Below are 12,211 nucleotides of genomic sequence, written 5' to 3'. Positions count from 1 at the left end.
GGATGTTGCCTGACTTGCTGAGTTTTTCCAGCATTTTCTGTTGTTATTTCGGATTTCCAACATCTGCAGTATTTTGCTATCGTACTAGTGTTTGGTTCACTGCCACACCTCTTCTAGGAATGCCTACCTTGAAGAAGTTCTGCTCTTCTCTGCGACGGGATCTCCGTTTGGCTCTTCAACCTTGTTCATCTTCATTACTTTCAGTTTCCCTTCTCGTGTTTGATCAGGTATCTGCCAAGACTCGGTTTCACAGCCACATCATTTTCCTCAGCAACTGTCTCCGGTTCCGACTTACTCCACGTGGATTCCAACTAAACTTCCACCCTTCGTGCTTCGGATCCACCCAGGATTACAAATATCTCCAAGATATTCATCGTTCCTCGAACTACTGCTCTCGCCGCATCCTGAGATCCACGCTCAACGCCATGCGGCGCCACATGAACACACTCGACTTCTCTCTTCAGCAACACCGGCGCACTCTATCTCAAAGCTGTCCGGGTCCTCAGTTCCACTTCATCCTTCGACTCATCCGACGCTTCAACAAAAAACTTTTCTTCTTCCTTTCCGATGTCAAGGATCGCAAGCTTCATCAACTCTTGGACACCAACGCCCCTCCGGAACCTTCTTCCCCTTCACTTTCCTCTGACCCCCCTTCTCCCAATCTCACCCCCTGCCGTGTGTTCACTATCCCCTCTGACCTTCCACTCTCTGACCCTGAACGATCAGTCCTCAGCAAAGGCCTGAGCTTCATCCCCTTACGCCCCCACCTCAATGAATTTCGAGCTCGGCACGATGCTGAGCTCTTTTTCCGCCGCCTTCGTCTCCGTGCCCACTTCTTTGGCCAGGAGTCCTCCCCCCGCACAACTGACCCTTTCTCCCGCTTGCAGAATTCCCATTCTACCTGGACCCCTCCCCCTGGCCTCTTACCCTCTCTAGATCTTTTCATCGCTAACTGCCGCCGTGACATCGGCCGTCTCCATTTCTCTGCTCCCCTCACTCACTCCAACCTACCTCCCTCTGAACTTGCAGCACTCCATTCTCTTAGATCCAACCCTGACATTGTCATTAAACCCGCTGACAAGGGTGGTGCTGTTGTTGTTTGGCGCACTGACCTCTACCTAGCGGAAGCTGAACGCCAACTCTCCGACACCTGCTCCTACCTCCACCTGGACCATGACCCCACTACCGAACATCAAACCACCGTTTCCAAGACTGTCACTGACCTCATCTCCTCTGGAGATCTTCCCCCCGCTGCCACCAACCTCATAGTTCCCCAACCCCGCACAGCCCGCTTCTACCTCCTTCCCAAGATCCACAAACAGGACTGCCCTGGTAGACCCATCGTTTCAGCCTGTTCTTGCCCTACGGAACTTATCTCTTCCTATCTTGACTCTATCTTTTCTCCCCTTGTCCAGTCTCTTCCCACCTACATCCGCGACTCTTCGGACGCCCTCCGCCACTTTAACAGTTTCCAGTTTCCTGGCCCCAACCGCTTCCTTTTCACCATGGACGTACAATCCCTCTACACCTCCATCCCCCACCCGGATGGCCTGAGGGCACTCCGCTTCTTCCTCGAACAGAGGCCCATCCACCACGACCCTCCTCCGCCTGGCTGAACTTGTTCTCACATTGAACAACTTCTCCTTTAACTCCACTCATTTCCTCCAAATCAAAGGTGTTGCCATGGGTACCCGCATGGGTCCTAGCTATGCCTGCCTTTTCGTGGGCTATGTGGAACAATCTTTGTTCCAGTCCTATTCGGGTCCCCTCCCTCACCTCTTTTTCCGATACATTGATGACTGTATCGGTGCCGTTTCCTGCTCTCGCCCCGAACTTGACAATTTCATTCACTTTGCCTCCAATTTCCACCCTTCCCTCACCTTCACATGGTCCATCTCTGACTCTTCCCTTCCCTTCCTCGACTTCTCCGTCTCCATCTCTGGGGATAGGTTATCGACCAATATTTACTACAAGCCCACTGACTCCCACAGCTACCTGGACTACACTTCCTCCCACCCCGCTTCCTGTAAGGACTCTATTCCATTCTCCCAGTTTCTCCGCCTCCGCCGTATCTGCTCCGACGATGCCACCTTCCACACCAGTGCTTCAGACATGTCTTCCTTTTTCCGCAACCGAGGATTCCCCTCTACCGTGGTTGACACTGCCCTCGACCGTGTCAGTTCTATCTCCCGCACCTCTGCCCTCACCCCTGCCCCTCCCTCCCGGAACCACGATAGGGTTCCCCTTGTCCTCACCTTTCACCCCACCAGCCTCCACATTCAACGGATCATCCTCCGGCATTTCCGCTACCTCCAAAGTGATCCCACCACCAAACGTATCTTCCCCTCCCCTCCCCTCCCCTTTCAGCATTCCGCAGGGACCGCTCTCTCCGAGACACCCTAGTCCACTCCTCTATCACCCCAAACAGCCCTTCCTCTTCGCCTGGCACCTTCCCGTGCAAGCGGAGGAGATGTAACACCTGCCCCTATACCTCCCCCCTCCCCACTGTCCAGGGCCCCAAACACCCCTTCCAGGTGAAACAGCGATTTACTTGTACTTCTCGCAATCTAGTATACTGTATTCGCTGCTCACGATGCGGTCTCCTCTACATTGGGGAGACCAAACGCAGATTGGGTGACCGCTTTGCGGAACACCTCCGTTCAGTCCGTAAGGGTGACCCCGAGCTTCCGGTCGCCTGTCATTTCAATTCACCGCTCCATTCCCACTCGGACCTCACCGTCCTTGGCCTCTTGTACTGTTCCACGGAAGCTCAACGTAAACTCGAGGAACAGCACCTCATCTTCCGATTAGGCAGTCTGCAGCCTTCCGGTCTCAATATCGAGTTCAACAATTTCAGATCATAACCTCGGCCCCTATTTCATTTTCACTTATATTTTTCCACTCCTTTCCTTTCCCCCCCCCCCCCCCTTTCCTTTTGTTTCTCTCTCACACCTGGCAGCTATCTTTTGCCCTGCCAGTACACTTTACACCTAATCACAGCCTATTACCATCTCGTCTAGCTTCTAATCTCTTTTACTTCTTTTGGTTCTTTTATTCTTTTGTCCGATCGCAGCCCTGCCTTCGATCTAGTTCCTTTTCTCTCCAGTTTTGAAGAAGGGTCAAACCCGAAACGTCAACTCAAATTTCTCTCCACGGATGTTGCCTGACTTGCTGAGTTTTTCCAGCATTTTCTGTTGTTATATAAGATTCTGAGAGGTTGCCTCACCTACTGGAGAGTCTAGAACTAGGGGGCTTAGTCTCAGGAGAAGGAGTTGGCCATTTGAGACCGAGATGAGAAATTTCTTCACTGAGGGTTGTGAATCTTTGGTATTCTGTACCCCAAAGGGCTGTGGATGCTCAAGTCATTGAGTATACTCAAGGCTGATATATAGATTTTTGGACTCTAGGGGAATCGAGGGATATGAAGATCGGGCGGGAAACTGGTTGAAGATTCTAACAGGACTAGACACAGGAAGGATGTTCCCGATGGTCGGGGAGTCCAGAACTAGGGGTCACAGTCTAAAGATAAGGGGTAAGCCATTTAGGACAGAGATGAGGAGGAATTTCTTCACCCAGAGTGGTGAACCTGTGGAATTCTCTACCACAGAAGGCAGTAGAGGCCAATTCATTAAATATATTCAAGAAGGAGTTGGATATATTTCTTAAGGCTAAAGGGATATGGGGAGAAATCAGGGACAGGGTACGGAATTTGGATGATCAGCCATGATCTCATTGAATGGTGGAGCAGGCTGGAGGGGCCGAATGGCCTACTCCTATCGTCTAGGTTTCTAAGATCAGCTATAGAAACATAGAAGATAGGAGCAGGAGTAGGCCATTCGGCCCCTCGAGCCTGCTCCACCATATTCAGTACCCTGTCCCTGCTTTGTCCCCATATCCCTTGATCCCTTTAATAGATTATCTTATTGAATGGCGGAGCAGGCGCAAGTGGCCATATGGCTACTCCTAATTCTTATGTTCCTACAAGTGGAACACAAATCCAAACTCAAGGAATATTCAGCATTGTTCACATTTTATTCTGACACAAACGGTACATTTGGTCAGCCTAGTCAGTGTCATGCCACTTCTTGCTGAACATTTTAGTGCTTATGTTCCTAACTTTAAACCAGAGAGTTGCCTTTTGTTTTCTATACTATTTTGGCATCCTAATGTATGTGAAGGTTAAATAGAAGAAATGTATTTTGGTATGGTCCTCCGTGTTAATTGAGTGTCTCCATTTAAAGCTCATACTCTGCCTGTTCCATGAAGCAAATGGTTAAAATGTTGTGTAAAATGCCTGTTATCATTTTCTCTTCTGCCTCAAGAACGGTGGAGGGAATCCAGAACACAGCCGTGTATGCAGCACAGAAGGTAAGCAAACCCTACACTGAAGACTTTTGCAATTTGAACTTCCAAAAGGAGAGTAGACAGGATTTTCCGCTTCGGTGTTCACCAGCCTGGAGCTTTTCTACCTGTTCATTTTACAGGAAATTGTGTGTTATGCGGAGGCTAAATGTCCGGCAAGCTCAAGCCACCGGCAGAAATCAGGAGCCGTTTTGTTAAGTTTTTTTTCGTCTCATGGCTTTTTTTCAAGAGTCAGGCTCTGCAGAGTCTCTGTAGCTTAGCAACAGCTTCAGAGAGACACTTTCAAGGTACGGGCTGACTGTTTAGAAGCTGTTGCTAAGCAACAGTGTTTGTTGTCAGATACGGAGATGAAAAGCTCCGTATGCTTCAACATTAATGCTGGTGTGTCCGGCAGTTTTGAGGGAACGGTAACAGCTCGGTACCGGATAGCACAACGTTTCCTGTAATAGGTGAGAAATTCCAGCCAGTGTCTTTACCCTCTTGTGACATTGTTGTAAAGCAATAGTGTGTTATTGAAGAACATTGGTTAACACCACAAGTAGGTCCAAATGATATAAACCAGGGCTCCTACATGAATTTATTTCACCAAAAATAAAATGGCCTGCACAAAGATACAGGAAAATGTGAGAAGAAATGTGCATTAGAACCACACATTGTAATGACTTGAAAGCAAGCACACTTCCAAATAAGACACCCCATTGTAAAATATACAAGAGGCACTCTGAAACTACAAACTACACAGTCATTTACAACACAGCCTGTTGCAAAGCTGCTGTATCTGGAACTTTGAGTCAGGATCACTGGCGCTTCCCCTTGCAGCTTGCTTCCTTTCTGCCCCCAAAATCTTGAGGTCAATGACCATCAGCAGGTTTTGTGAAAGAAACTGCTTTTGTGGAATGGGGAACTTTTTACCCAGCATGTCCCCAAGGTATATGTAATGTACAGGTTTCACTGTACATTGAGATTGCAACCTATTAAATTAACAATTTTCCATTTGTTGTACTCATTATGAATCAAGAGAATTAATGAGATGCCCCTCTACCAAGTGTAACTTACGTTTACTGTTTAGGGAGGGTGGTGCACAAGGTTGCACTGTCTATCTAATAAATAGAAGAAGCGCTAATTCAGCCTGATGGCCTTTTTATTTGCATTCTTGGTGTCTTTTCACTCTTGCATACACAAAAGAAAAAATTAATGGTCTGATAATTGATGAATGCTCTATAAAGACCAAACATGAGAGCTAGAGATTAGTCATTACATAGGAGCAAATTTCAAACAATGGGAAAATGTTCAGGATGCAAAGTGTCAACTTGTGTTCTCTGAACAGCTGCTGTGTGACTCAGTTTTTCCAGTGTGTTGTGAGCTCCAGCAGCTGCAGTATTTTGATTTTTAAGTCAATGTGAGTAAGGAAGGGTCCACAAATTAACAAGATTTACTCTTGCTGTTGGAAGTAAGTGCAGAGTGTGCATTCCACATGATTACAGTGGTTCATCAAAATCACCAAGGTGTGCAATCATTTTGAACTTCTTACATCTTTATTAAAAGTCATAAACTTTACAAAAGTATTGAAGACCTGGGCTGGCATTAGTCATTCCAGACTCCCAGCACATCAAGTGTTGCAGGTCACAAGGCTGTGCCCGACACCAGCCCTTCCTTTCACCAGCAATGCCAAGTGACCCAATATGAAAGCCAAAAGCAATGGTCCTCGTGCAGCTCCAGCCGTTCACAACCATCACTAGATTATTTGAGGTATCCATTTACAGAACTAAAAATACATATTTAATACTGTACTCATTTAAATTGAGGTTTTCCTTGTGCTTCCCCTTTTTATTTTCTTCTTCACATTTGTATTTAACAGTTTGGCTGAAGTCAAAAGGTTTTCATGGCAGCTTTGCTCAGGTGCTAGTAGACTTGCCTCAGAATTAGAAGGTTGTGGTTCAAGCCCTACTTCCAGGACTGGAGTACAATCAGGCACTTCAATATAGTATTGAGGGAGTATTTTCTCTTTCGGATACGATAAACCGAAGTCCTGTTTAATGCCCAGTTGAGCCACTGAAAGATTCCACGGCACCATCAGAAGAGAAGGGAGTTTGCCCCAGGTCCTGATTTAAGTGAGTAACTTGGATAGCAATATCACAAATTTGCATTAAAAAAAGGAACAAAAGGCAAGCATCTTTGAATGGAATTCCTAAAATCTGTGCAGAAGACCTTCCTCATACAGTATATTTGTATGCCCACAACAGGAATTGATCAGGCAGTTGAGCTAAATGTAGCTAAGGAAAAATGGAGCAGTGACCATAACACAATCTCATTTGAGGACCAAGTAGAAACAGTATAAAAATATGGGCCACAAATGGGAATAGGGTATATATTTTAGAAAGATTGAGTGAGGTGGAAAAAGCACAGGTGACTGTAGCTCAACAAGGATTTATTTTTAACGGTGGTGATTGCAGAATTAAAAAAATAACACCAAGTTTCAGAATGCAGCAGAATGTGGGATGGGCAGCGCAAAATCCAAGTTTAAAAAAAAAGCAGTTTCTATAAGCCGAGTTCCTTCTGAAATGAGATGTCCATTACCGATATGTGTTGTGAATCAGGTAGCATGCGCTCCTGTCCACTCCAAAAAGGTGGGGAATCACTGTCAGATTGATGATGCATGCAAGCCAATATTAAGATTTATTTACAAAAAAAATTAACTGGGAGTTCAATACTTGATTTACAGAATGATTCACCTTAGTTTAAAACAGTAAATGGCCAAAGTTTTAGTACTTTCGTTTTTAAACTGAGTTTCTTGTGAAAAATAATATGGTACAATGACTCCACCTTGGTTATCTCACTTGGAAGTGTAAACAGGGAACCAAGAACCCCAGGGCTGATGCCCCAGTGTGTTTGGTTTCGATGTTGCAGTGCACACATTTTTAACACTTAGATGTGAACAGCAATCTCCTACTTTAAACCATTCAGAATATTATTTTGGCTTTTGCACATCATCCTGCAGACATCACTCATGGACAATCGAGGTTTCTCATTAGTTTTGTGTATTGGCTATTCCTCCACCCCATAGCCAAGTCAATCAATTGAAAGGTACAGCCACTTAAGTCAATGTTTAAAAACATTTAAAATAACACAAAATGCTGGAAACACTCAGCAGGCCAAGCGCCATCCGTGGAGAGAGAAACAGTTAACGTTTCAGAACTGGAAAAAGCTGGAAATGTAACAGATTTTAAGCAGATGCAGGGAGAGGAGGAAGGAACATTCTGTACTAAGTTAGGAGGCAGGGAAGATAAAATGTTGCAAATGGGGATGGCAAAATCATACAGCATGAAGAATGGGGGCATGGTCTGACATTGTTGAGTCCGGAAGGCTGCAAAGTGCCTACTCGAAAGATGAGGTGCTGTTCCTGCAGCTTACGTTGAACTTCGTTGGAACAATGTAAGAGGCCAAGGACAGAGAGCAGGAGTGAAGTGGAGAATTAAAGCAACCAGAAGCTCGGGGTCACCCTTATGGACTGAACGGAGGTGTTCCGCAAAGCGGTCGCCCAATCTGCGTTTGGTCTCCCCAGTGTAGAGGAGACCGCATCGTGAGCAGCGAATACAGTAAATTGCAAGAAGTACAAGTAAATCACTGATTCACCTGGAAGGGGTGTTTGGGGCCCTGGACAGTGAGGAGGTAAAAGGGCAGGTGTTCCACCTCCTGCGCTTGCACGGGAAGGTGCCGGGTGAACCAGGGTGTCGTGGAGGTGGTGAGGGGAAGATGCGTTTGGTGGTATCACGTTGAAGGTGGCGGAAATAGCCCATTGAAGGTGGGGGGGGGGGGGGGTGTGAAAGGTGAGGACAAGGGGAACCCTATCGTGGTTCTGGGAGGGAGGGGTGAAAGAAGTAGTGCGGGAAATGGAATGGACATGGTCAAGGACCATGTCAACCACAGTAGAGGGGAATCCTCGGTTGAGGAAAAAGGAAGACAGGTCGGGAGCACTGGTATGGAAGGTGGCATCGTCCGAACAGACACGGCGAAGACAGAGAAACTGGGAGAATGGAATAGTCCTTACAGGAAGCAGGGTGGGAGCAAGTGTAGTCCAGGTAGCTATGGGAGTTAGTTGATAGCCTATTGTCAGAAATGGAGACACAGAAGTCAAGGAAGGGAAGAGAAGAGTTGGAGATGAACCATGTGAAGGTGAGGGAAGGGTGGAAATTGGAAACATAGAAGATAGGAGCAGGACATTCGGCCCCTCGAGCCTGCTCCACCATTTAATGAGATCATCCAAATTCAGTACCCTGTCCCTGCTTTCTCCCCTTGATCCCTTTAAAAGCCTTAAGAAATATATCTAACTCCTTCTTGAATATATTTAATGAATTGGCCTCAACTGCCTTCTGTGGTAGAGAATTCCACAGCTTCATCACTCTCTGGGTGAAGAAATTCCTCCTCATCTCTGTCCTAATGGGCTTACCCCTTATCTTTAGACTGTGACCCCTGGTTCTGGACTCCCCCACCATCGGGAACATCCTTCCTGCATCTAGTCTGTCCAGTCCTGTTAGAATTTTATAAGTTTCCATGAGATCCCCTCTCATTCTTCTAAACTCCAGCGAGTATAAGCCCCATTGACCCAATCTCTCCTCATACATCATTCCTGCCATCCCAGGTATCAGTCTGGTGAATCTTCGCTGCACTCCCTCCATGGCAAGAACATCCTTCCTCACATAAGGTGACCAAAACTGCACACAATACTCAAGGTGTGGTCTCACCAAGGCCCTGTACAACTGCAGCAAGACATCCTTGCTCCTGTACTCGAATCCGCTCGCTATGAAGGCCAACATACTATTTGCCTTCTTAACCGCCTGCTGCACCTGCATGCTTACCTTCAGCGACTGGTGCACAAGGACAGCCGGGTCTTGTTGCACTTCCCCTTTTCCCAATCTATTGTGTGGAGATGCCGGAGTTGGACTGGGGTGGACAAATGTAAAAAGTCACACAACACCAGGTTATAGTCCAACAGCTTTATTTGAAATCACAAGCTTTCGGAGCGCTGCTCCTTCTTCAGGTGTTCACCTGAAGAAGGAGCAGCGCTCCAAAAGCTTGTGATTTCAAATAAAGCTGTTGGACTATAACCTGGTGTTGTGTGACTTTTTACATTTGCCCAATCTATTGCCATTCAGATAATAATCTGCCTTCCTGTTTTTGCCACCCAAGTGGATAACCTCACATTTACCCACATTATACTGCATCTGCCCAATCACCCAACCCGTCCAAATCATACTTTCTCTGCATCCTCCTCACAGCACACACGCCCACCCAGCTTTGTGTCGTCTGCAAACTTGGAGATATTACATCTAGTTCCCTCGTCTAGATCATTAATACATATTGTGAATAGCTGGAGTCCTAGCACCGATCCCTGCGGTACCCCACAGGAAGTAAAGTGAATGAACTTTTTTAGTTCAGGGCAAGAGCAGTTTAGTAAATGTGTTAACATGTAGCACAGGAATTTTCCCTATTTGACCTATAAAGCAGCTTTGTTTCTGTAACATCTTCACCCTCCACGTGCATCTTGGGCAGAGGAATGTTGGTGGGTTTGCAGCCAAGAAGGGCATATTTCTACAAATTATACCCACACCCAGCATCCAACCATGCTGAGCAAAAAATTGGAAGCCCACAAAAACTACGCGCAGCTTCAGAATCCTTCTGGTTAACCTTCCTAGAGGCATTGTCCTCCCCAGGAACATAAAAGAGGCCGCAACAGTACATCATCTCAAAATTCAGTCGTATTTGGGGGGGGGGGGGGCGCTGCTGGTGTGTGTTAAGGGCAGTGAGGACATTAAACTGCTCCACAGCCCTGAGTACCACCTTGCCATCGAATATTCAAGTACTGATGCATGCATATGCTTGGACCTCCCATTATATACCAGGTTCAGTTACTGTACAAGCAGTTTATAATTCCACTTAGTCCTGTCAAAATTACTTTTTCCATCCAAAAATGGAACCCACATTCCATTTCCAAGTCATGAGGGAGAAGGCTGGAACAGTAACTATCTACATGCTAGTCCAGCCTGTTACAGAGATTACATTATGTTGTATAATTGGTTCCTAGATTTGCTATCTCAATGGAACTGCTGACATCTAATATATTCTTCACAGTTCAGACCTTGGTGATTGGTTTATTTTAGAGACTGTGGGGTAAACCAGTTTAACTCCAGATATTTCTCAAAAGTTGACAAGACCTTGACACTCAAATCATATTTGAACCATTATTTCCGTTTCGGCGTTCCAGGACACATCAATGCTGCCTGGAGATCACACTCGCCACCAGCTGGCTGATTAGACTGATGCAGCAGAAGGGGGCGGCAAGTACCTATTTATTTATCGGCCAAGACAAACACAATGTATACATACCTGCAAAAGAGCTAGTCATCGCAGAAGCTTTTCCTGAAAGATGCAAGTGTGAGCGGCTGTCACATGAGTGCATATCAAACTTGAAGGATTATCACTAGAAGAACGAAGGGGGAAGTTAGAAGTGCTTCCAAACACACTTATTAAAACATGTAGTGCTTTACCACAACCAGTTATTCACAGAAGCTAGAACATGATTTCAAAGGCAGTTTAAGGAAGAATAGGAAAGGAGACAGGGAAGAGGATTACAGTCAGTTGCTGCAATTGAAGCAATAGCACAGGCACAGTAGGCCGATCGATTGGTCTCTGTGCTGGAATTTCTGTAGATGCTTTTTATACTGCACAAAATCTGTGCTACTGTCACCAGGTTCCCAAAGTGTGGGTGTTGTGTAGCTGGCTTCAAGCATAAAACTGCCAGGATTCACCAAGACTGGCTGCTGGGGAAACCAGTTTTTAGCAACTCTTCCAGGCCACTGGTTTTAGCAAATCCTGTCAGGTTTACATTTGGCTTGCGGCCACCTGCATTATACCCACGCTTGGGAGCCCGCTGCACTAGAGCAATATAAGCACCTTATGTATGATAACCAATATGGCCAGCTTTTGTGAAGGCCTGGGACCTTGTCACTGTGCTTTATCTTTTAAGATGTCAATATTTAAATAACTGCAGAAAAGCCATCGTCAAAGAATACGCAAACCAAGTGAACTTTCTGAATGGAAAGGAGGTGGAGTGCCCTACTGTCAAGGCAAAAGAACAGTCAGAGGGGAGGTGGTCTTTACAAAGGGATAATTACATGGGCAACATCTTTAGGAGATCACTTCCTTGAGATTCAGTCTGTTACCAACCTGGGCTCTTTTGTAAGGATTCTGCAGGAGGACAAATTTGTTTTCCATGGGCCTGCTGTGTCATTCTATGGGTGGGCCATAAAATACCATTTGGTTTTATATATACATATAATATATAGAAAGACTCCTATTGGAGTTTAAGGGGGAAAGCTTGGCAGTTGTAGTAAAGTAAATAAAAAGACTGGAAATTTCAAAACAGGCAATGCACAGCAGGTCAGCCAGCATCTGTGGAGACAACAGAACAGATTGAGGCTTTGTTCAGGGCTCTACTTTGGTGCAATTTAATCGGAGTACAGGGCGCATAAACCCAATTCTCAGACCAACCAAAAGAATGACGGAAATTCAGTTTTTGCAGTGATTTAGTCTGAAAAATTCTATTAACCTTTATCCTCAGCTCAAGCAGAAACCACATGCAGGCACAGCCCAACAATTATTGAAAATGAACAAGAGTTATGTGGGTTAAACGCCAACATTTCACACTGGTGTTTGCTGACCATCAACATTATATACCAATCAGTGGTTTAATTGTCATTAATTTTAACACTTATACACAGTTTAAAGAGACATTTGCAAAAAGTGATTTGAAAACTTTATTAGAGGCAATGTGAATTTATGCACCTCCCAT

General features: G+C 45.7%; 2 protein-coding genes across 4 annotated transcripts in view; one reads left to right on the top strand and one right to left on the bottom strand.

Moving 5' to 3' along the window:
* Positions 1 to 10,699, top strand: part of fbxl2 (F-box and leucine-rich repeat protein 2) — a 321,753-nt gene extending 311,054 nt beyond the window's left edge. Inside the window, exons 17-18 of one of the 2 annotated variants that reach the window (XR_015079120.1) lie at positions 4,323 to 4,368; positions 10,625 to 10,641. Coding sequence is in view for 1 of the 2 variants with exons in the window: in XM_085993892.1 (XP_085850018.1) it covers positions 4,323 to 4,368; positions 10,625 to 10,671 (93 nt within the window). In the remaining variant the exon portion in view is untranslated. Of the gene's footprint in view, positions 1 to 4,322; positions 4,369 to 10,624 lie in introns of both variants that reach the window. The other variant, XM_085993892.1, reaches the window with a different exon arrangement.
* Positions 5,482 to 12,211, bottom strand: part of LOC147115353 (upstream-binding protein 1-like) — a 109,521-nt gene continuing 102,791 nt past the window's right edge. Inside the window, exons 16-17 of one of the 2 annotated variants that reach the window (XR_015079118.1) lie at positions 10,747 to 10,840; positions 5,482 to 6,635 (exon numbers count right to left, since the gene is read on the bottom strand). The gene's annotated coding sequence lies outside the window, so the exon portion shown is untranslated. The remainder of the gene's footprint in view (positions 6,636 to 10,746; positions 10,841 to 12,211) is intronic. The other variant, XR_015079119.1, reaches the window with a different exon arrangement.

This window comes from Somniosus microcephalus, chromosome 7 (genome assembly GCF_052327205.1).
Source record: "Somniosus microcephalus isolate GS21.2 chromosome 7, FLI_Smic_1.0, whole genome shotgun sequence".
NCBI classification, from domain to species: domain Eukaryota; kingdom Metazoa; phylum Chordata; class Chondrichthyes; order Squaliformes; family Somniosidae; genus Somniosus; species Somniosus microcephalus.
The sequence above is the reverse complement of the archived record's forward strand: the minus strand, read 5'-3'. Positions and strand labels throughout refer to the sequence as shown.